Consider the following 23,237-nt stretch of genomic DNA (forward strand, 5'->3'; position numbering starts at 1 on the left):
GCGGCGGCGACGATTCCCTATGTTGTCAAAACGGAGGAAGGAGCTGCACCTAGCTACTCCTACCTCGTACAGCTTTACCTCGATGGGATTGGTACTCGAAAGCCCGTGTCTCAAACGTACGGAGAAAGCCCTAGAACCATTCTGGCATTCCCTTAATGCATGGATAAATGCCAGGCTCTGATACCTTAGAACGCATTAAGAGACAGCACAGGACCATTGACGGACCTCGTCTCAACGTTCAACATGACGGACTTCAAGTCAGCGTTCAATCGCTATTATCGCTTTGGCCGCTATCTCTACACCCTTTCCTCTTTCATCGGTTTCATTTTTTTCTTTCTTAAATCGCCCAGCGCTTGGTAATACTTCTCCAATACACCGGGCTATCTCACGCGACCATCCTTTCCGAAACTTCTTTCAACGATATATGCGACGCGATCGAAAATGCTTCGATAGCAAGTGATCCTGGAGGATGTAACTCAACTATTACCCGACGCACTGGAAAGATGGGGCAGCGCAGGATCAGGTTGCACGACGAAGAGGAACATGACGGTGGACGGCATATCAACGACAAACTTCAATACGCTATGAACGATGATACGCTCATGAGATGGTATTGCAAATGCCACGGCCTAAAGCGGTTTTCACTCCGTTCTTGCTGGCGAGGCGGATTTCTCTTCCTGACTTACCGTCGTGCCCATCCATCACAAGCCCGATCCAGAGGCGAAGAGCCAGCCAGTTGGCAATTGCTAGGCACTTACCAAACCCGAAAGTCACTTCTTGAAGATATGGGCAAATCCAACTATACTCCCGATGTTATTCAATTATACCTCCCTGGTGGATCTAAGAGACGGGAATTCGACCCCTGGATGGGGCCTTTTGAGGATTGCGGCCGTCCACTTGATACAGTGGTCCTCGAAGATACCCTAAAAGAATCTATCATAAGAAAAGTCGAGGCTTTTATCGATGATAAGGAAGCGCTTTTAGCTAGTGGTCATCGCCATCAGTATGGGATGCTTTGGGTTGGCCCACCAGGATGTGGGAAGACTAGTTTCGTTGAGGCTATCGCGCACGAATTCGGCTTCGCTATTTATATCTTTGCCCTTGGAGATTCCACTCTCACCGATTCAGACATGATGATTATGTATCTCAGAATGGGACCAAAGGCAATTGCTGTTTTCGACGACATAGACAGGGTCAAGATAGGCGAAAAGGGGATCACCGTAAATGGTCTTTTGAAGCTGCTCGACGGGGTTGCAAGACAGGGCCAAACCCTCTTGAAGATACTGATCTGCAATGACCAGACAAAAGTTCCCCCAGCTGTGCAAAGGAAAGGTCGCGTAGACAAGGAATACATATTTTCGTTGGCGTCGAAGGACCAAGGGAAAAACATATTTCTACACTGTAATGTTTGGAAGGCAGAAGCGACCGAGGGCTTAGATCTTGACGCTATGGCGGAAGAATTTGCTCAGGGACTACCGGAAAATATGATTCCCCCCGCAAATATTGCCGTTTATATCAAGGACGCTACAACTCCCAAGGAAGCTGTTGAGCACGTTCACGAGCTTACTACGGAGATTCAACAGAGGGGCGACTACTTGGACGAAATGTCTTAAGGTTGGTAAATTTGAGATTCCCAGCGTATTTGGTTAACTCCAGACCTAACTTCCTTATCCATAGTAATCCCGCACCGACACAGCAGCTGCTTCCTTTTTTTTCTAATGATATGGTTATTCTTGAGTAGATGTAGGTGTTGGAATTTGAAGGACCTCACTTCTTAGTCCTCGACATATTTCGCGAAACTTCCGGAATACTATTGAGTCTTTCTCTCCTTAAATTTACTTGCTCGCTTTGTATTTCGTCTGAACACTCACTCCGCGTTGCAATCTCCTTTGATCGATTTCATTCTTGGGAGCTGCGATATCTATATTAAAACCAAGCTGTTACCTGATGCTTCTTCTAAGTTGAAAGAGATCCACTCATCGGAGGAACTCTTATCACAGGAGCCGCACCACACAGATACTTTTCGCCCTCACCTTACGCCTTTCCTGCTCTTTCTCCTTATTTTTGCTCTTCCTCTTTACTCACAAAATAAGGTCCTCTACTGCGTGCTCTCATATACGATAAGTTCATCAAGCTCCGCTTTACTCTCATCCTTCGACTGGGGAGTTTCCAAACTGATCTGCTGCATGGAGATTGCTACGCGGCCGCTAGCTCAGGAATTTTGCGAGGCTGTCCGAGGCTGTGAGCGGGGCTAGCTGATGGGTCACGCCGCGCAAACGAAACCCCTCTACATAATGGTGGGGTTCTTCCGCAATCCTCGGCAGTCTGCTGATTTTTCGACACATGGCATTTAGCCTTATCTTCTTTTCACGATCACGATGTACACTCTACTATCGATACATAGGAGACGGCGAGATCCGCCAAAGTCAGATCTCATTCAGTCATCGAGTCGCACGAAGTATCAGACAAGCATTCAAGAGCTTGTGCGACAACACCATTTTGCTGGGAGATGGTGGTAATTGGGCAGGGTTACATATTCTCGGCTGGATAGCTTGCGCGCAAAGAATTGCTATCATTGTCCAGCACGACGACAGTCAGCGCAAAGGTTCCTAAGCTGAGAGCTATTTGGCAGCACGCGCATAACTACCGTTAAGTGTTGCCTTCGATTTAAGTGATTGGAGAAGGTCTGCAAAAATCATGGGAGCCAGCGACAGGGCGCTCGCCTGGAAGAACAAGCAGGTACGTTTTTCACTCATATTCGCTTTGAGAACAGACTTGCTAACCCCTCAAGGATAAACCGGAGGATTACGATGTTTTCGGCCCCTACCCATATGATGGTGGCCCAGTTGATGGCCCATTATCTGCAGCTGTTTTTATAGAAAAGGGTCAGGGCAATATCACTGTAGGAGGGGCCTGTCACTATGCCGCCATGGGGGATTGGGAATGGGAGGGTGGCAGTTTGGAGTGGACGGCCGAGGGCGGTGCTATTGTGGCATATGTTGTAAAGAAGATATAGGACGGTGTTCAGCTCTAGGGTTGTGGTTTCATTGTATTGCAAATTCATAGTGACACCAATTTCAACGTGGTTTCTGCCAAGTTTGCACACTTTCCCCTCGTGCTCGTTTGATGTCGTCCCTTATGGCTATATAACTTTTCTGCACCAGCACTAAAAAGTAATCCGGCGGCATCCAGACCATTGCGATTCCTTGACAATACACAATTTCAAAACTGTCCCCTGGCTCTATCAACTCTTGTACATGATCGTAGACATGCGTGGACGGCAAGGGGAACCCTCGATGTCTGGAGGTCGCTACTGGCACAGCACGCTTCGCCAGATTCTTGGCTGTTTGTCCTAGGAATATCAAAAGTATTCCATCTTTCGTTCCAAATGGATCTACTCGTACTGGTGACTCTGGTGACGGGCCAACTTTCTGCGCTCGGCACTTCTTATCGCCGAGGCATTTAAGAAGAGACTTGTTAAATTCTACACCCGACGCAGTAAATTTCTCAAATACAAACTCCTCGTTGATCAGATTTGCTGCTCGCTGTAAGCTATGTGGATGTGGTTTTGGTTGTGGTTGTGGTTGTGGTTGCGGTTGCGGTTGCGGTTGTGGTTGTGGTTGTGGTTGTGGTTGTGGTTGTGGTTGTGGTTGTGGTTGTGGTTGTGCCTGTTGGGTAGGGTTATCTATTCGATTTGATGAGCTTAAACACTATTGTAAGATTGTTTGGAACCTACGTTGTATATGTGAACCTTCCATCGACCTTTGGGCAGGGTCCAGTGATTGTCTTTTCGTTGATGGTGGGTTTCTATGCTGAGGCGACTCTATTCGCGGGCGCTTGCGTGAGTGTAACTCATTTTCGTTCTCGAAGATTTTCATCAACTTTCTGATGAGGTCCTTCAGTATAAGGATTGACCCGTCCTCATCTTCTTCCTCATCTTCACGCTCGCCTTCACCTTCTCCTGCCTTCACGTCAGTGACTTTCCAAATCAGATAATGCGGTCCTGTCAAACCTATCTTACGTTCCTTTATCTCATCATCCTGAAAATCCCTCCATATACCTATTTTGCAAGGAGCGGTTATTGTCATCAACCGATTGACAAGGACCTTGAAGAAAATCGTAGGCCAGAGTTTGAGCTCTTCTTCAAGGGTTAGCTTCGACATTGACTTGCCATCATCCCTGTTAATATCATCTACAACCTCTTCGGCGGCGGCGTCTTCAACCCCCTCTTTGAGGGCTTGCTTCGACTTCAACTTCTTTGACTTTGCCTTCAATGTCCCATTATCCCTGGCGTTGCAGATCAGAGCAATAATGAGCGCTGGGTATATAGAGTCCCCTTCAATACAAGCCCTTCTGTATAAAGAGTCCTTAGGCGCGTTCTTCTTCAGTGCTTCCGTTAGCTGGTTTTTGAGAGTACTACCAGACTTTGGCTTCCAGATCGCTCCCTTTACTCTCGGTTTGTTTGCTTCCTTGTTCAACAGATCTCGACCTTCATTTTCCAAGTTGTGTATAGTAACAAAATATTGGATCACGATCCACTCAGGAGAGGCGATTGCGTTGATGGCGTTGGAAAACGTCTCGACACTCGAGCCTTGAGCCTTGAAATCAGGTAAGGCTGACATAACGACGTGGAGAAGGCGAGGTGGGTGGTGCTTAGAAGTTGAGGTGGGTGGTGCTGAGAAGTCGAGGCGGGTGGTGCTGAAATGCGAGGTGGGTGGTGCTGAGAAGTTGAGGTGGGTGGTGCTGAGAANTGCTGAGAAGTTGAGGTGGGTGGTGCTGAGAAGTCGAGGCGGGTGGTGCTGAAATGCGAGGTGGGTGGTGCTGAGAAGTTGAGGTGGGTGGTGCTAAGAAGGCGAGGCGAGGTAGGTGGTTGCTTGGCCTGCATCCTACATGACGCTAAATCGACCGGATGGTCCTTGAGCAGGGGTATCTGCATAGGCGTGGCTGGGACTAGCGTCATGCACGGACGACGCCGATGAACATCCTGAGACGGATGTATCCCGCGTTAATGAACTATGAACCCTGGTAATCAGACATATGTTAAGTGGGCGATCTCATATCGCGATATAGCAATGACCTTGATATACAAGGCCCCCGAAGTATGCTATTTCCACGTGACTACTCGATCTCTTTGGTCTAGATCTAAGCATCACTCTTTACTCCTTCACCCCTAGTCTCAGACTATCTCCAGACTCACTAAAGACTTCAAACAATAGAACTACATCCATTTCAATGGATCTTACACAGCCATTACAAACTCTCCCCTCAATTCAAGACCTCCTCAAAGTCACGCTCCCACAAACATCACAAGCACCTTCAGAACCCAGAAGATATGTTCCATCCAACTCTGTGGATCAGCTTTCACAAACAGAGCAGTCTCCGCCCCGAATCACCCATTCTCAGCCGACGTTTCCTTCATACGCTGGTCCGAGAGAGCCGGATATTTTCGGGCAAGGTGTAAAGGAAACTCTAGATGTTGGAGATTTCAAGAATAGCTGGGAGGATGTAAGCCCTTTGAGAAATGTTTTGATTCGTTCATGCTAATTTTGTAAGGTCTTTATATCTAGTAGCGCTCTTCAGGAATGGTCCACCTATTATACTTTGATTGTACGAGAACAACCTGCGAATACTTTTCTACCTATGTTGCCATCCGAAATGGAGGTCTTGCTTCAATATTCAAAAAACATTTTGTCATCATTGAGTAGTATACGAGACAAATTGCCCCAAAAACAGGAACATGCACACATGCGTCGAGTGGTAAGCCGAATCGTTCGTCTATAGTACAAGACTCTTTTGACGTGGAGTAGGGAGCGGGTCATGGTAGGCAATGCCACTCGTGCAATTGTACAGACACTCCTGAGTGGAGAAAGGGTCCGGACGGAACGCGGTCACTGTGCAACGCTTGTGGACTTTACTACGCCAAAGCAAAACGCAGACTTGCCGCGATGCAATCGAACCTCCAGCGATTCAGGAATACCTGTATGAGAAATGCAGCCTGCGAACGTACAGTTTAGGCGATGGTTTAAGTACTTTACCTTAGGCGTTTAGGAGGTGGGTAGACGGGACAGGAGAGCAAATATTTTTCTAGGCCTGGCATGTGTGTCGTGACAAGCCCTAATTCTCAGAAGCTTATTGGGGATGTCAATTTGTAGTAAGATATTCTAATACGTAGTCCTAGCTTGCCATCGCCGCTTGAAGAAGATAACAACACTTTTCGCGCATATGGTTGGTTCACTTGTCTGCCTTTCGACTTTTGCTAACACAATAATAAGGTTGTTGAGGTATTGGAGGTGTTGCAGGTTTGCGCAAGCCATCTTAGCTTTGGGCAAAATGACCCTTCTACAGAACCACCTGGAGGAGAAAAATCACGCATCAGGAACGGTGCCTAGACGCTCACCTGGGCAGATGCGGTGAAGGAAATGGTGGGTAAGGATGGCAGCAGGTGATCCTCATAGGGTGGTGCATGGATCGTGCAGCTCTGCTAATGCAGACTTGTTTTATTTCGAGCGAGGCTCTCCTTGTACCTAGTATTTTATTTACAAAAGCAGGCTGACATCGCTATCCGAGCTATTTATACTACTGTACGCACTTGCCTCAAATCACATAAAGTTGTCAATGGCTTATCCTCCATCTCCCCCTCCTCCTCCTCCACCACTACCACTTTCTCCACACTCAGGCACTACTTCCTTCTACCAATACCACCCTCCACGACATCCTCCTCGATATCCTCTACCTCGATATTTCTATATTTCCCCCACTACCACTATAGTTAAATCTCTCTACTTTAAACAAAATGTCTTCTACGCCAATCGAATGCGATATATGTGGAAAAGTCGTCTGTCGAGCTAGTGACCTTGCACGTCATAGTAAGATGCCGAAGTGTTAATTCCTCAACTTCAGTTCCTATACTTACTTCTATAGAGAGGACACATACCGGGAAAAAGCCACACAAGTGTATGGAGTGTGGAAAAAGTTTCATCCAACGATCAGGTCTCGTAATTCACACTAACATACATACTGGCAATAAACCTTACAAGTGTCAATACTGTAATAAGGTATAGTGACAGATTGTTAACTTAAAGGAAAGATTATTAACAATTTTTGTAGCGTTTTGGCGCCCCAGCCACTTTGAATACACATAGAAAGCGACAGGCCTGCGAACAATCGCGCACTCTTTTCGATCCTCCTATCACTTATCCGAGTCCGCCAAACTCACAAAATTTCCCATACTCACTTGAGCCAGGCCACAGCCACCTATGGGGACCACAGCCGCAGGAACTCGCGGACACAAAAAATATCACCAACTCGTTCGAGTCAGGCTACAGCCAGCATGAACCCCCTTTTCCCGAGCCCTATAGAGTGTGGCAGGAACTTGCGCGGGATACGCAAACCGCAGGCCACAGCCAACTATGGGGATCACAGTCGCAGGAACTCGCGGACGGTGTACTTCCGCCGTGCAGTCGTAATGAAGCTTTTAAGTTGGAAGAGATCCACTCATCGGAGGAACTCATATCACAGGAGCCGCACCACACATCCCTGCAGTCAACCATGCGGTCGCCATTCGTCGCGATGCCATATTGCCCACAGGTACACCGGGAGTCGGTAAAACGGTCGGAAGAGGATTTGGATAAGTCGACCGGTGGACTTTGGGTGCACTGCTCGTGATCTTCAAAGATCCCGGCAGATATGACGAGCCTGCTCAACTTGTAGGAGATAGGAATTGGTGACTGGATATTCAAAGAAGAGTTCGGGGGCCGGAGAGTTGGGACATCGAATCCGCTCAAAGTAAACTTCCTGCAGGGGATCGCGATACGGTATAGGGGAATATCTCTGGGTGTGCCAGGCACTACTTGTTCTAAACCGTCGACTATATACTATAATTAAATCTCTTTAGAATTCAAGTAGCAGAATTAAACGTTTTATAGTACCTACATAATACCAGTATACCTGAAGAAAGGTGCCTGGTTGAGTAGGAGTTGTGACCGGAACTTCGAGTGTACCTGTCCAAAACCCGTCTCGAGAAGTGAGCTCGAGCGCGTCAGTATAATTGTCCCATGTACCACGCACTTGTACACTCTTTCCAGGAAAGGATGCTTCGAAAGTTATTGTCTCCATTTGTAATTAATGCCGAGCGAGAAATTTGGTAGGCGAGGCAAAGCGTTCAATGAGAATAAACAACTTGAAAGATTAGAACTAGGAAAGCGATTAATATTTGAATATAGGCTTAAGCCTTATATGCTAGAATAAAACTACTTGACATATATAAACGTTACACTCAGCCTCGCTGAGGTACCGGGCACAACATCTCGGGGATGCAAGCCGCTATCACACCTGACCGCTATTTCCACTGCTATGTAATATCACGACCCCAAATTGCCCTGCATATGTAGGGCGAGGATAAAGTGTCATTCCAATTAGGAAGTAAAATGAACTACTGGACCTTGCCTAAACGCGCACAAGCGCTCCCAATATAACTCAAAGCGGATTGGCTTTGGTGACACGAGAAAATGTGGCTGAACTGGACATGACAGGACATAAAACTAATGCAAAACAATCTTCACAAGACGGGCAGGAATACGCCTAACCTTATAAAGGACAATTAACTTCTTTAGGAAAGGTACTGTCGCTGGATGACGCACTAACTTTCGACCTATGGTCCTCCACATATTGCCGATACCTTGGGCCGAACGGGATGAATGTCGAGTTTGCGACATATTCCGTGATTGCTTTCCTCAGCCCCAACTTCTTCGTTACACCACACACCCTTTCAACTTGCAAACGATTTTGGAATTCACAGATAATAATTTTGCTTAAACGAAGTAGGTTTGGCATCGGTTAAACAGTACTACCAGTATTCACTGATTCTCATGGGACAGTTGCCAGCTCCTCCTTGCCGACGGCACACCAAAGAAGATCGTTTACCGCGAGCCTCGTTTTGTGACCCCTCTCGACAGCTCTTCCTCGACAGCTCCCCCGACAACTCTCCCCCGACAACTCTCCCTCGACAGCTCTCCCTCGACCCCTAAAATTCTCGCCCAAGTTGCGCGTACTCAGTGAGGAAATCTTGTCGGGGTTGCGTTGCTACGATAATAACTCAATCTATTGTCAGGTTCACCATTGTCCTCACCATTGTCCTCACCATTGTCAGGCCCACCAATTATCGCGTTTCCAGGGCCGGCTTATTCACATTCGGAAATGCTAACACATTCTGCTCGCAAGAAAAGCGCCAACTTGCCCTCGGGTGAGTTCCACCTCTTGCTTTTATAAGCCCAGACTAAAGTTATTCTAGCTGAGGTGTTTGAAAGCGAAGATACTCAGAGCTTCTATTCTGGTGATTCACCTGAATCTTTTGAGGATGACGCAAGTATTTCCTCCAGTGCTGACGACCCGGATAATACCTCTACCGATAGTTCTGTGGAAGTAGTAATAAGCCTCGCTGCGACAACGGATATCCTCTGGCAATGTTATCGCTGTCCCCACGAGGGGAAGTCGCACGGTAGAGTGGAAGAGCACTATCTTAGGGCACACGAAGAAATCAAACTTTATCAATGCGAGACACATGCACACAGGTTTGTAGTAGTGTCTTCTCTGATATAATCTAACTAATTCTAATAGTTTCCTCGCTTTACATGAGTTGAGACGGCATATGATAGGTATACTACATGACAAAGAATTAATAAATGTACAATGGGCAGATGGAGACAGGAGAAAGGTTACCTCAATCGCTTGTATTTTATGTTCAACTACAGTCGAGGGCGTAGGTTTTCGTTCATCTATGCCTACTTATAAAGCTTATACTCAGTAGGCATCGGAATATCTTGAGCACTGCCGAAGAAAGCACTGGAAAGTCAAGTACAGGTGCTTGCGCTGTAAGCTCAGGTGAGTGAATTAGTCAGCGAAACCTTGCATTCACTGACATAGTATAGATTCGCAAGCCGAACAGATATTAGAAATCACCGGAATCACCATATCCAAGATGACCCGGAACAGGAGCAAAACCGACTCGGAATACTTCTAAATCATTGTTATGTAGCCAAAATCGCGAAAGCTTTGGAAGCGCTCCAGGAGTCACCGACTCGTGAGATAATAGCCGAATGGATCCTGGACAACGATCCACCTCCACCAGAACATAGACGGAGGTGTCGTGCAGCTGTATTCGCAACACTTCGAGAGAAGTTCGATAAGACTGAGGAGGGCCATTGGATAGCGACTACGAAGTCCGCAACTCGATCGCAAATTGGACGGTTAGTTGCTATTGCTTTTTACGAAAGGAACTTCCAGCACTCCTCTGAGGAACAAATTTACGAATTGATCAAAGGCGACTATCCGGGTCAATCGAAACATTGCGTTATCGATACGATTAGGGGTCACTTAACCTATACTCAATACCGATACGGAGCGGATAAGAAAAAGAAAGATCCGAATGATCCAATAACCACTTGGCATATTAGAAGAGGATTGAAGGGAGAGGTCGAATTTCAAGCAATAGCAGCCCTTAGCGGGCAGACAGTCTTTGCCGATCCTGGTCTTACGAAACCCCAACTCGTTGTGGAGGCTTTGGGATATGGCCCGAAGAACGACGTAGAACTATACCGCTGGATTGCACGCCGGTATCCCTTTCACATAGGAGCAAAGAAAGCAATTTTGGAGACCGCTATCAAGCTCAAACTTCCGAAGGCGCGAGGACGTTATTATCTGAGAGATAGCGATGTTATACAACTTAAGGGAAAACGCAAGGGAGCGCTTCCAATTAGCAGCCTTCACCATGCGGCCAAACGCATGCGGGTAAACGTCAACGGCAACGGTAATGATACCTCCCTTTTCCAATGTATTAGCAAACTAACTCCGGAATCTGACACTATGCAACGTTGCCACACCCTTTCGCCGCGCAGCGGCTCTCCACCAAACGCGGACATAAGAGGCTATCCCAAACGAAACGACCCTGTGAAAGGCGGCCATGAGGAAGACGACCCCAACCTTCTACAAAATGACATTGGGACTCCAATCAAGCCGGGAGAGCAAGCAGAAGATATGTATAGGAGACTCGCCTTACTCTATCGAGGCTCTAACTTCTATCGGAAGGGTGGTGAAGGGCTAAAAGAGATTGCCAATCAAGGAGTATCGAAATGGTTTTTGGACGAGTTAGTATACGGTTTACATGTAGAAGAGGGACAGGCTAGTGAAAGAAAAGAGTTGGGCCTTGGCTGGGCGTGGATAGCCCACATTTCGGGAGACATACTATCCAATATCCACACAGTTCTCTTCACCAAGCCCCTTTTTAAGATATTACCGCCACCTCCTTCGTCCTATGAGGGTAAAGACGCCAAATCTCTGTTTGCTGCCAAAGGTTGCTGTTTCTCCTGCCTTATAAATCACGAGCCAGCGAGTGCCTGTCAACTGTCTGCTCGTTTATGGCGACCCTACCCGTCACCTCATTTTAAGTATGATTGTAATGAGCTATTCCTTATACTTCTCGGCGAACACGCTTCTTCCTCGACCTTGTCCAAATCTATCGTACATCGTTGGTTACGACAACACCGTCCTTCAGCAACTGAGCGCGAGAGGTCGACATACATTGAGCAATTTTGCGACACAGTCGGAGAAGACGAAAACGGTGACGATATCCTAGCTTTAAAGTCTCGATTCACGCTTCAAGCCGAAGAATCGGGTAGTGCATTTCCTAATCGTACATCACCGTCCTCCGAGCCAGCTCCACAAGACTTAATACAGCCTCCAAGTTCAAATGCAAACCCGGATACGGACGTGTACGGAGATGATATCATCCCAAAGTATACTTTCGTCTCTGGTTCTATGAGTCCCGAAGATAGTATTGACGAAGTACGGGTTAATTCAGCTGTCGCTCGGCCGTCAAGTGTACACAACAAACACCGAGCTATCAAGACGCTCGAGGCCAGACCCGACACAGCGTTGACAAGTAGGCTGGCTTTCGTCACTAACGGTACAACCGTTCCTTCTCCTCATGGATACAAAAACCCCGTTCACGCATCTAGCGCAGAACCCGCACATCAAGCACGAATCCCCGGGGCGATATCAAATTTTTTAGATGATGGCAATATAGGGCAAACCCACACTTGGGGCGGTTTACGCATAGAAGGTGCTAGAATGCACTATCCAGAAACCTTGGAATGGACGTGGATGATCCAAAATGCTGGACATTCCAGCATAGCTAAAGCGAAGCGATTCACCATTCTTCATCTTCAGAGGATCTCTATTTACTACGGGAAGCTGGGAATGGGCATTCAAAAGATCAAAGACACAACTATCACCAATGCCGACCTAGCAAGGACCATATATCCACTGGCACTTGCCAATAAGCAGGCAGGATTGCGAGCGGACAAGGGGCTTGGCTGGCAGATAATAGAATACATTTCTCGAGCCATTCTCCGGAACATCGAAACAGCTCGATTCGGCTGCTCTATCTTCAACCCAAAATGGGGGGATACAGCCGATGCTGCAGTTTGTCCTGAGATAGATTGTGAGAGATTTGTGAAAATCGATGCCGAAACTTTGTTTCCGGTGGGAACAGGTTGCATTATCTGCCTGAAAGTAGACCACCTGTCTGACAACTGCCCTAACGAGCAAAGCGAAGTCGAGTACAACTTCGATGAGCTTATTTCAATGGCCTTATCGGAGGAAGATAGCAGCAACCTTCAGCTACCAAGGGCCACGATTCGCCAATGGATTGGGCTCTACCGCAGTGAGAAAGATCTCGAAACAATGATTGACGACGCTCTTGCCAAAAGGCTTGACCAGGTGCGCAACGATTTACTAGACTCGGGAGATCAAGACGAATCACTTATTACAGAGCAACTAGTAAATTGTTATCCTGCTCTCAGGTAAGTTCTCATATACGATTAAACTATCTGAGCTCACAATAGTAGATTTACTAAAGGGGAGGCGTGGCATAACGAGCGGATGATCCGCCGCTATTTCGTAGAGAAATTTACAATAATTGACATACAAGGCGATGGCGACGGTGTGTTTCGTATTCGAGTTGGGAATGAAGATGAGGCTGTGTTAGCACTTTGTCTGGATGGGACGAAGCTGCTACCAAAAGATAGATATCCTTTCAGACTCGAGAGAGATTGAAAACAGAGGGAGACGGTACCTAGTAAAAGACTCGCCGGCAGGGGAAACATGATCGTTGGTGTTGGTGCGGTAGTTGCCCGGACGAGATATTGCTCTTCATCCTCCATACTCGCTCTTCACATGGATCCTTTCTCTCCTTTTTCGTCTTTTTGAATTGTAATTTTTGCTGCTCTTTAATACCTTAGCTATCTCAAAGGCGCTGTCACCCTCTTTCGTTTGCCATGGTTAGCTCTCCCAAAGTAAGCTTTCAAGCCTTGAGCTGTGATCAACCTCTCTATCGAATATGGCGAGGCACTATATCACCTTGCTTAAGTGAACCTGCCACTGAGATTCAGCTCGACTCTTTTCCGAAAGAGGAAGAGCGAATAAGGAGAAAGAGCACGAAAGGCGTAAGTGAGGACGAAAAGTATCGTGCTTTTCTCACACCTAAAACTGTATTTATATTGCCACCGACTAACAAAAATGACTTTTTCCACGATCTCTACAATTGCTTTGTAGATCTGCAGGCGATATATATACGATATATTACCTCATTTATAATACCAAATCAAAGTTGAAAAGAACAGAAGAGAAATCACCAATCCTCTTCCAGAACCCACTCCGGATCCGCCACCAAAACAGCAAACTCTTTCAAGTTCGGCACATACTCCCTCGCCCTTTCGAATTGGGTTTGAAGCTCTCTTATCATCAAGTTGAGATAGTTCTTATCGACTTGTGCAATTGTGATTGTGGCTGGGCATGGCATAGCGTCTTTGAAGGTAAATCTCAATGATAGCGGGCCTTTGCTACCACCACGGCCAGTCTGACTTGTAAACCAAGGAAAGAAGTCTGTCCCTGTAGGGCTTAACACCCGTTTGTTATATGGGTTACTAACTTTTCCCGCTCTATCTATTTGAAGCCTAACAGTGATCTCGGGAGCATCCTGTCGATGGCGTCGACAGGGAATTTGTGTCAGGACGTCCACTGGTAAGCCGTGGGCTGGGGATAAAAAGCCCGGAGACAGTTCTGGTAATCTATCTGGCCTCGGGGCACATGATTGGGGGTTGGCCGCAATAAGCCGCGCAGTTGGCGTTATTAGGATCCTGAAATGGGCTGCATCGTTCAACTCTGATGCCGCCGAAAAAATGTCCCAGATCCACTGTTTCAGCATCTGAAAGTAACCCGAATTGCTAAGTGGGAGGCGGAAGGTCTTCGCGCAGTTCTCAATAACGTCGTGTAGCTCGAACAGGAGAGTTGAGACGTTGGAGATTCCTGTCTCTGCTAAATACCATCGATGAAAAGCTGCCGAGTCTTGCCATAGAATAACATCCACGGGATACACTCCAAACGGCGGGGTCAGGACTTGGCAATTCCTTGAGAGTTTATTACCAAGCGACCCTACTGTAGCCGGAGGCAAAGTAGTCTGAATACAAAAAGTGCTTGATGATGCTGGTGAATTTTGTCCATTCGATCGCGGCGGAAGATTGAAATCCTGCCTTTGAGAAATAAGATTTTCGGGAATCGTGCTATTCGCAGGTAATTGACCTTGGTTGCAGTTCTCTAGTCCCCACTCGTTCCGTTGACTAGACAGTTGTGTATACGATGGTGCCTGGGTCCTCGGATGGTCCACAGACTTCGGGTCGCTTATTGAGGGTAATTGGCCACCCTGCGTAGTTGAGATTGTTCCAGGGCTCCGTGATTCTGATGGGCGATGGTCTCGTTTTGCTGTCAAAGTGCTCCGCGCATGTTCGAAACTGGTTGGCGGTAAGAAGGGCTTAGAGTCATTTGGATGGTTCCTCGACTGGCTTGGTGACTCGGGATAATGATTTTCGCCTTCCCTTGCGTTCGGGAGTTCGGCGGCAAAATGATGCATGTCTGCATATGTTGAACCCTCCCTAGGTCGTGCCTGTCGGTTTCCTCCGTTGACTTGAGATCGCTCGCTACACCTAGACAAAGCTATTGGTGCAGTCCGCATGATATTGCAATCTTCACTTAAAGTTTCACAAGAGACCGAAGGAGCCCTAGACACGATCGCCAAATCTCCTTCCTCCCTATCCCTGTCCTTTCGAGCTCGTTTAGCGCAGGCAGTCCTAGACTCTGGGGTTATATCGGCGGTCCTCTACGAGAAGATTAGCAAGCGTTAAGTGGGTTGAAAGGGGTATAGGACATTGGCTACCTTTCCAGTAAGGGTATTTTCGAAACCTTCTCGGTTCGCGACGGCGCAGACGCGAGCGGGTATATCTAACCCCTCAGCCGACGCACCATTTAGTGCTATTTCTTCAGACCTGTTGGCCGGTAGCTCTGCATAGTGCCCTGGAACCTGAATGTTCTGCTCCTGCTGGCCTTCGACACCTCCCTGCGGGCTTGATGCGTCGATGGCCGGGTTCGCCGCAAGCTCTGCAGGTAGGCGGTCGTCCTCGTGAGTGGCTGTTATAGCTCTCGTGATCGCAGATGGTGAGGTGTTGCTGGAAGAGAGCGATTGAGGAGCGATTGAGGACTTTCCCCCTAGCCCTTCACATATAGACCCGCTGCTCCGACAATGCTGGCAGGTAGGCAGCGTTTCGTCGCATTTGAGTCGGCGTTGTCTGGAGATTGACTAATTAGCAATACATCCATGTGCGTAGCCTGGCAAGGTGGAAGTAACATAGAAAGCTATAGACTTACTTGCATGCTGAGCAACTAGGCTTACTCTTAGGGCGACCGACCCGTCTTTTTGGGTGTCCGATTGACTTGACCATGATGGAAACGTTGGTGTCGTGGCTGCCGCGGTAACAACCGACTATTGTCAATGATAGCTTGCGGACTCATCTTGGACATCTTCGAGCTTTATAGGTCGACTATCGAACGTGACGGATTGTCATGAAGTTGTCTAAACAGACTGGAGGGTGCGGAGAAACTAAAGGCCGCGAAATAGCCCCGGCGCTGTCCGATATTTGCCAAGACATGGATGTTATGCAGACTACAAGGCATGGTTCATTGTTTAGGGATGATCTTGGGTAATGATCCACTTGGTAGATGATCCACTTGTAGGACCATTGACTTTATTTGGCCGCGTCCTCCGTAGATGATCTATCACAGACGGGAACCTCTTCGGCATAGTAGGTGTCTTCCACACAATGTGACTCGGTTACTATAGGACCATCCTCTTCCAGATGGTCCACAGATCCAGGTGGTCTACAGAACCCCGCCGTGGAACTGGGGCTAACAAGGATCCAGAGAGCTAATGGATGGTAACTCTTCTCGTATCCGAACGCGCATTTCACAAAGTCGAGGATACGGGAAACTACACGAGAATGTTCCATCTTGATCAGTTGGTTTTTGCTAAGCGGAGTTCGTAATATTAGGATCGGGGTTTGGGGGGAGTCTACAACTAGCTTATTCACGATGCCTCCAAAAGCAGCGGATGATCCAATATCCTAGCAGGCAAAGGACAAATATCCTGATCTAATAACGGCTTCCTTATTTCATTTACAAAAGAGTCACAACGCGCTCAAGGATATAGTAATTACTGCCTAGGGAACAGATATACGTCAATTGCTATGCTGTCACGCGTCCAATCTAAGATAACAACGGCCGAGGAACGCAAGAGACGCAAGGAAAATTTCAGAAAAAGGAGTAAAAGCCTCAGGGTGTCGGGGAACGCGAGTGTCGACTTACTTGGGGAACCGTCCAATCCGCACGATATAATAGTCGAGCCTAGAGAATCCGACAATATAAACGCTGGCCCGGTTGGAGAGTCGAATAATATAGTGCTAGACGTGCCTGAGTCAGATATTGCAACGTTCCAGTTACTTGGGGAATCAGACAACCTGCCTGGGAAGGCGATGGCGATGGATGTGGATGTGGATCTAGTCTCCGCATACGATATGATGGATTTAAATATACAAGTCGGAATTGAGGTCAAAGGGCAAGAGTCAATGGAGCTACGATCCGCTGGAGGTCCCGACACATGGCAGGTGGTCAATTCCCCGAGGATGATAGAACCGCATGATCGACAAGTCTGTGGCCCGAACTTGTCGACGACAGTACTCGATCCGACAGAGCTGCTTGAGGGTTGGGACTGGGTCTTTCAAAAGTAATGTCGAAATCATGAGAATCGGAGTGGACGCCAAAGCCTGCACTGGTGGGCCGATTCTGGTGGGCCGATTCTCTATGGTAAACGAGACTCGGCACCGAGTTCATAAAAATCAGAGTCAGGAATCGGATGGCAACTTAGCATAGCAAGAATGAAAACGCGTCGCATGCCTGCCTCGCACATGCTATCAGTCCCTTATATTTTCTGTCAATTGATCTCTCTTCGGAGCACCTGATAGCCCAAAGCAGCCAGTCCAGGGTCACTTGAACACATACCCGAGGGTAATGCGATGTGAATTCAAGTTACGCCTCGATCCAATCGTATGTAAGCGGCGGCGCCGGCGTGTAAAAGCTAGAAATATCCTGCATGCACCTAACTCAACGGAAGGATTCCTGCTAGGCGAGCTCGACGCTTTACATATGGGCTGCCGGGTTCCCAAGGACAAAGCAGCTATCATCCCCCATCTTCTACATTAAACAATCAGCAGCATGTCTTCGCCAGCCCAGCAGCAAGCAAGCAACCTCGCTCGGCCTTCTATGGAGATCTCACCTGCCGCAGCGTAAGTCCACTACATGTGATCTGTGTGCCGAGTATAGCCAAAATAGACTGACCTCCCCTAGGGCTGCACGTCGTGAGCTTACAAAATTGCTACATTCTCCTCGAATCCCCCAACAGAGCTTTAACAAATTTTCAAAGCTACCGATGGAGATCCAAACCCATATCTGGAATATTGCTGCAACTCGCACACAAATTCTCGATGTTCAGATACTTCTACGTATCGACAGGTATCGGCGAACTACATATAATAAATTCGGACTCCTGGGTGCGTGCCGCGAGTCCCGTCGGATAATCCAGCAACATTTTGGTGTTAATCTCAGGCAATGGGGTTTGAGTGACTGGCTTTGCATCAGGATGCATACTAACAAGCCTGGACGTGTATATTTTGACCCTGAGATTGATATTATTTCGTTCCCGTCCTATTATCTGGTTAAGCACGAAATGGATTGCTTTCTAGAGGCATTCCAAGATGATAGTATACAAGTTCGCCACGTTGCCTGTCCTATTCTTCATTCACAACCTAGGGAATTGTCCAACAATTGCGATCGGATATTGGAGATACTTAATACTATGCCGCTAAAAGTGGTTTATATTATTAACCAGTTTAACAACATTCCCGAAGACTTTCTCTGCTTACCAGGTATATCGGAAGGGAAATCACCAGTTGATATCACATGGGAGACAGTAGAGGAATACGTTTATCGTATAGTAGAGGATAGGATCAAACAACGAGGCTGGAATCTTGATCGTCTTCCCAAGATCCAAGTATGGAGCCTCCTCCAATTTCTCACCATTGGACGTTGACGACGATAAGGAAATATGAATCGACTAGTTGGGGACAGGAGGCAGGATTATTAAGGCCCGTTGACTGCTTGGATGAAAGGCCATGGACGGTTCAGAAAATCGAGGTTGTACGTGCCTGGGCTTGTTGAGAAAAATAGTATAGGCAATGAGATTCTCTCGCAATTCTCTCCTCCGTCCGACCTTAAGTTTGAGTTTAAACCTATGGCGGCGGACACCATAATTTGAGCTTGCCCCGCTCGTCCAGAGATGCCCCTTCATTGCTGATCCAGATACTCTCATAGGCTCGCCTTACATGGGAGATCTCATCATCTGAAACCCCAAGCTTATCTTTCGGAATCCATACGACGGGACGAGAAGCGACCAGAGCCTCGTCTTGAACAGGATCCGGTTGGAGTATCCTCGGGTTCGTAGTTGAGAGCTCGTTAACCTCCCTCCTATCCTTGCCTTGGCCTCCAATTCGCTCAATTTTCTGCTTGAGAGCGTCTAGACGCAGCCAACGTATCCAATGACTACTATCTATAGTATAATGGAACAATGTAGTTAATGCGGTAACCACGATCATAATTGTTGCCTGCGTGGTGCATGCCGCTCTGCCGTCGGCATCGCGGACAAGAAAGAATAAGCCAGCCAAGCACAATTCCATAAAGTAGATGCCGGTGAAGAGCTGGTGTATTGCTGTGGGATAAAACAGCCCGCTGGTGCCAATATCAGACTCTGTGAGTTTCGGAGGATAGGATCGATATAAAATCCACAGCGCTCCAAAATAGATACCACTAAAGATTAGAATAAGTGGGGCGATCACCGAATAGATAAGACCTTGAGTATTCCTATGTTAGTTGTGTTCTTAAGCGCAGGTTAAAGAGCAACCCACCTATACATGCAACATTTGTCAAGACCGGCATCAACGTCCCCCATTTTCGCAGTCGCACATTCTCTCCCCTCACCCACTTCTGTCTAGCAGACTTGTCGAGCATAGGGGAGAGAACGAACAAATTTAGAAGTTGGTTGACACGTATCAGAGTGCAAACGACTGCCGTAACAGCACTCATAATAATATAAGAGAAGAAGTAGTTACACGCCTTGGGTAAATTTTGCGCAAGGACTGCAGGTACGGCTTGGACCGTGGTGGATAATTCTCCTACGATGGTTGTGATACCTGCTGATAAGGATATTGTAAGAAATCCCTGCACGAAGAGGAAAGCAAAGTAATAGATTTGGATATGGTTCTCGGTAGCTTGACGCGAATGAAGCCCCTCGAGGTTCGTGAGGAAGCGGATCAGGATAGGAACGGCAGCGGTAGCCACGGCTAAGAGTATTGGCGGCAACACTCCTTGAATAACCGCAACGAGCCAGATTGGAAGACTTCCTATCCGTTGCAGCCAAGGCACCACATTGGTGAGATATTTGATCTGAGAAAGTGACCCTATGATTGTGACTGGGACCGCGAAGCCAAGTATAAGCGCAGTGACGAGAAGATAGACCACAGCTGTCCGAATACACTGCCGCCACCAGCTAATAGAGACGTGAGGCCATATTGTGTCACTTGGGGTAGTACCATGTTTGAGCGTCCAAGACGGAGGGATTCGCGCTTCGAGCGCTATGGTCGCAAGCTGCGTTGAAATGCTTTGGTTAAAATGGACAAGGGAGGAGGTGGTTTGAGGGAACTTTTCCGGATGCTCCTGGTCCCGCTCGATCTCGATATTTAATTGGGCAACTTCCGTACGGAAATAACGGATTGCATCGACCTGCGCTCCAACAAATGGCAAACGACAGAGCCATGGAAATTTAGGGAGGCGAACTGATGCGCGGTCCTTCTGGTCTAGATACTTCATCCACAGGGGCATCGGATGGCGGTATACTGCGTCCATTTTATCCTTGGTACAGCCGATCCTTTTCTTGTAGTTTGCTTTCATTATTAGGCTGGTTTCGGCAATCTCCAGATTCCTTAGTGACGCATCTCGTCGGCGCAATTTGGCCTGTAAGTCGCTATAATCCCGGTTTATCGTTATGGACCGTATACCGCCTGCAGTTTTGCGGAAATGTCGCCGGATTGCCTTGGAAGAGGGCTGTTGTATCGAGCTCGTGATCAGGAGGGATGACCTACGAACACATAGATGAGAAACGCTCTGGATTCGCGCGTACTCCCGCACCTCGCGCCGAAGTACGTGGCAGACCGAAGTAACCACAAATATAGCAACCCCAAGATGGACCCAATATCTATCTGTGTGCGAGAAGCTGACGTTCGAAAAGCTAAGGCGATCGAGTCCCTTTACTCCTCCAATTTCGTCCTTGCCATCGACCACATTCAATGGGATAAGGAGAGGCGGTACAGTCAGTCCCAGCAGAAGGAAAATCCTTGTTATAGTGTGCAAATACCGGTCGAAGAAGTAGTTGTCGAGATTAGACGGATGCTTTAAGTGGGGATCTGGCCCCGGGAAGACGAGCATCCGCGGCGACAGCGAAACTGGCTTCCATTCTGAGTCGGACGTTTGACGCGATTGTGAGCTGTTGATCAGCCATATGTATGTGCCAAGGGAAGGTACACCTACTAATACTCTGGGATCCTAGAGTTAAGGAGCGAATATGCGATGGCCCCCAGCCCAAGTATAATTGCTGACGTTGTGAGAGATGCCAGAAACGTGCTTAATGACTCTCCCTGTGCCTTCTGCGCCTTTCCAGCAGCACTATCCAGTATGTCGCCAATATTACTGTCCATATTAGGGCGAATCTAGAAAACACCAGACCGTGTTCCGGGAAGGGTGGGAAATGTTAATAACACAATCAAGTCTACCAAATGCTGTGTGAGGCTTGATCATCGGGGTCCACTTAATCACTTGGAACTGGGTGATCTCATTGCGCCTCGGAACCAGAATACGCTATGGATGATCTCTATTATGGATGATCTCTGTTATGGATGATCTCTAAGTTATTATGAATGGTCTCCAATGATCCCCTACTGACATTAGGAAGAAATGAATCACGCTGCCAAATGTAGAGAATGTCTGATCTTGCTCGGTACTTTAAAATATGCAAAAGAAATAATTTGCATACACTTCTATTCTAATATATGCAGCAAACCGCAAAGAATGCGGACCCCTATATTAGCCGACCAACCCAATACATCACGTGATGCTATGTTTTAAGCAATAATGACCCGCCCGATAATCAGAGCGTAGTTGGTATGACCGGTCACAGCAGCTGGAATGGCCCTTAACAAGGACTAAACAGGGTCTAGCTATAGGCCATACGAGCTTTGCACCTAAACGCGCACAGTGGCTGGCCAGCCCCCTAGATTTAAACCCGGGCGCGCCTGGTCGAACCCTAACATAGTAGTCCTACTAGTAGGGGCACCCTAGTTAATGGCCGTGCAAATAAGGACCTGAGATGACCCTCTAAGAGAACATTTAAACAGCATTTGAATAATGTTTGAATAACGTTTGTCAAGTGTTTTAAAAAAGATTTGTATTCGAAGCTCGGTAATTTAAGAAAAGTGAAATTAATGTCATTTAACTTCAGAATAACCGTGCGCGATTAACGTGTGTGTTTCGCGACAAGAGCAATTAAAGCTTTGTATTAAATATGCCTTCGTCTGTTGTATATACTATTAATCTCTATTATATGACCAACTTTTCTTATATAAAGCTTTAATTTCTAGCTATGTCGAATACTGCTGCCCCTATACCTGAGGAGCTTCTCCGCAATTCAAGTCTCTCCCTAGATGATAAACAATATCTTTACCAGGAAGCTGAAACGAAGTATCCTGTTATTCCCCTCCCAGATGTTCTGTTGTTTCCAGACAATTCATTCTCTGTACGTATACACTTGCCAAATACTTGCTAAATACTTGCCAAATACTTGCCAAATACTTGCCAAATACTTATCAAATATTTGCTAATTACTTATAGGAGCCTACTACTTCTATGCAAGATAATGAAAATATCCCAAAAATCTTTACCAATCCTAGTTTGGATGGGCTACGAGTCTCTGAACTTTTCTATGGCACCCGTCTACCTTGGTATCCAAAAACATCAAAGTCCGGCGTAGGCTATTGTCTCTCTGCCCTTGGGTATCTAGAGTCACTAGATCTAACAATTAAAACATTAATGTACAATGTAAGTTACATAGAAATTGTTTACAAAATGTATAAATATTAATATTATATAGGTCCAGTATAGTTATTCATCAACATATCAACCGCATAATAAACTAACTCGATCCGAATTCCTAAATAATGTCCCATGTATTCGAACTACGTTCCGCTGCTCAGGAGTTAAAGTATGTACCCATCATCACGAGTCTCTTTTAGACCCGCATACGGAATGGGATATAGATGCTTGGGATAGAAAAGCAGAGCGAATGTCTGCTGTACAACGGCTATTTATGGAGGAATATCACCCTGTTGATACATACAAACCGACTCTTGAGTAAAGTGTTTACCTTCTACTTTGAAATTGTTTTCTAATTATGTAGTCTATATAATGCAGTTATGCGGGATTTCAAGAGTCCACACCGGAACGGCTGTCCATTTTCAAGTTACTATAATGATACTGGACTTAGTCGACCTTGTAGCGGTTTGCCTGTTGTACGAGAGTCTGAACATAGGGTATAGTCTTTCCAAATAATTATAAAACGTTTACTAATTATTTAATTAATAGGATTTAAATGGAAACAAAAAGTATTATATTACCTGCAATCAGGCGACATATGCAAA

The 23,237-nt window shown here is 46.9% G+C and overlaps 10 protein-coding genes across 10 annotated transcripts; 6 read left to right on the top strand and 4 right to left on the bottom strand.

Moving 5' to 3' along the window:
* Positions 1-503: 503 nt before the first annotated feature.
* On the top strand, positions 504-1,613 carry BP5553_09759 (Uncharacterized protein; the record flags this gene model as incomplete). Its single annotated transcript, XM_032018382.1, has 1 exon — positions 504-1,613. One exon carries the CDS (start codon positions 504-506, stop codon positions 1,611-1,613), a length of 1,110 nt encoding a protein of 369 aa, XP_031865681.1.
* A 1,084-nt stretch (positions 1,614-2,697) lies between these two features.
* On the top strand, positions 2,698-3,016 carry BP5553_09760 (uncharacterized protein; the record flags this gene model as incomplete). Its single annotated transcript, XM_032018383.1, has 2 exons — positions 2,698-2,739; positions 2,792-3,016. 2 exons carry the CDS (start codon positions 2,698-2,700, stop codon positions 3,014-3,016), a joined length of 267 nt encoding a protein of 88 aa, XP_031865682.1.
* A 61-nt stretch (positions 3,017-3,077) lies between these two features.
* Positions 3,078-4,622, bottom strand: BP5553_09761 (uncharacterized protein; the record flags this gene model as incomplete). Its single annotated transcript, XM_032018384.1, has 2 exons — positions 3,078-3,685; positions 3,737-4,622. The coding sequence occupies 2 exons, from the start codon at positions 4,620-4,622 to the stop codon at positions 3,078-3,080; spliced, it is 1,494 nt and encodes a 497-aa protein (XP_031865683.1).
* Positions 4,623-6,793: 2,171 nt separating this feature from the next.
* BP5553_09762 (uncharacterized protein) lies at positions 6,794-7,665 on the top strand (the record flags this gene model as incomplete). Its single annotated transcript, XM_032018385.1, has 3 exons — positions 6,794-6,866; positions 6,922-7,055; positions 7,108-7,665. 3 exons carry the CDS (start codon positions 6,794-6,796, stop codon positions 7,663-7,665), a joined length of 765 nt encoding a protein of 254 aa, XP_031865684.1.
* A 1,027-nt stretch (positions 7,666-8,692) lies between these two features.
* On the top strand, positions 8,693-13,110 carry BP5553_09763 (uncharacterized protein; the record flags this gene model as incomplete). The annotated part of the gene is made up of 8 exons (XM_032018386.1): positions 8,693-8,823; positions 8,877-9,053; positions 9,110-9,241; positions 9,306-9,569; positions 9,616-9,757; positions 9,806-9,879; positions 9,927-12,857; positions 12,903-13,110. The coding sequence occupies 8 exons, from the start codon at positions 8,693-8,695 to the stop codon at positions 13,108-13,110; spliced, it is 4,059 nt and encodes a 1,352-aa protein (XP_031865685.1).
* Positions 13,111-13,684: 574 nt separating this feature from the next.
* BP5553_09764 (uncharacterized protein) lies at positions 13,685-15,827 on the bottom strand (the record flags this gene model as incomplete). The annotated part of the gene is made up of 3 exons (XM_032018387.1): positions 13,685-15,208; positions 15,266-15,674; positions 15,754-15,827. The coding sequence occupies 3 exons, from the start codon at positions 15,825-15,827 to the stop codon at positions 13,685-13,687; spliced, it is 2,007 nt and encodes a 668-aa protein (XP_031865686.1).
* Positions 15,828-16,130: 303 nt separating this feature from the next.
* BP5553_09765 (uncharacterized protein) lies at positions 16,131-16,391 on the bottom strand (the record flags this gene model as incomplete). Its single annotated transcript, XM_032018388.1, has 1 exon — positions 16,131-16,391. The coding sequence occupies one exon, from the start codon at positions 16,389-16,391 to the stop codon at positions 16,131-16,133; it is 261 nt and encodes an 86-aa protein (XP_031865687.1).
* A 237-nt stretch (positions 16,392-16,628) lies between these two features.
* On the top strand, positions 16,629-17,168 carry BP5553_09766 (uncharacterized protein; the record flags this gene model as incomplete). The annotated part of the gene is made up of 1 exon (XM_032018389.1): positions 16,629-17,168. The coding sequence occupies one exon, from the start codon at positions 16,629-16,631 to the stop codon at positions 17,166-17,168; it is 540 nt and encodes a 179-aa protein (XP_031865688.1).
* Positions 17,169-18,725: 1,557 nt separating this feature from the next.
* On the bottom strand, positions 18,726-21,242 carry BP5553_09767 (Uncharacterized protein; the record flags this gene model as incomplete). The annotated part of the gene is made up of 3 exons (XM_032018390.1): positions 18,726-19,342; positions 19,398-21,031; positions 21,076-21,242. 3 exons carry the CDS (start codon positions 21,240-21,242, stop codon positions 18,726-18,728), a joined length of 2,418 nt encoding a protein of 805 aa, XP_031865689.1.
* Positions 21,243-22,183: 941 nt separating this feature from the next.
* Positions 22,184-22,954, top strand: BP5553_09768 (uncharacterized protein; the record flags this gene model as incomplete). Its single annotated transcript, XM_032018391.1, has 3 exons — positions 22,184-22,336; positions 22,432-22,638; positions 22,691-22,954. 3 exons carry the CDS (start codon positions 22,184-22,186, stop codon positions 22,952-22,954), a joined length of 624 nt encoding a protein of 207 aa, XP_031865690.1.
* Between the last annotated feature and the right edge of the window lie 283 nt (positions 22,955-23,237).

Source organism: Venustampulla echinocandica (genome assembly GCF_003357145.1).
Source record: "Venustampulla echinocandica strain BP 5553 chromosome Unknown scaffold_11, whole genome shotgun sequence".
NCBI classification, from domain to species: Eukaryota; Fungi; Ascomycota; class Leotiomycetes; order Helotiales; family Pleuroascaceae; genus Venustampulla; species Venustampulla echinocandica.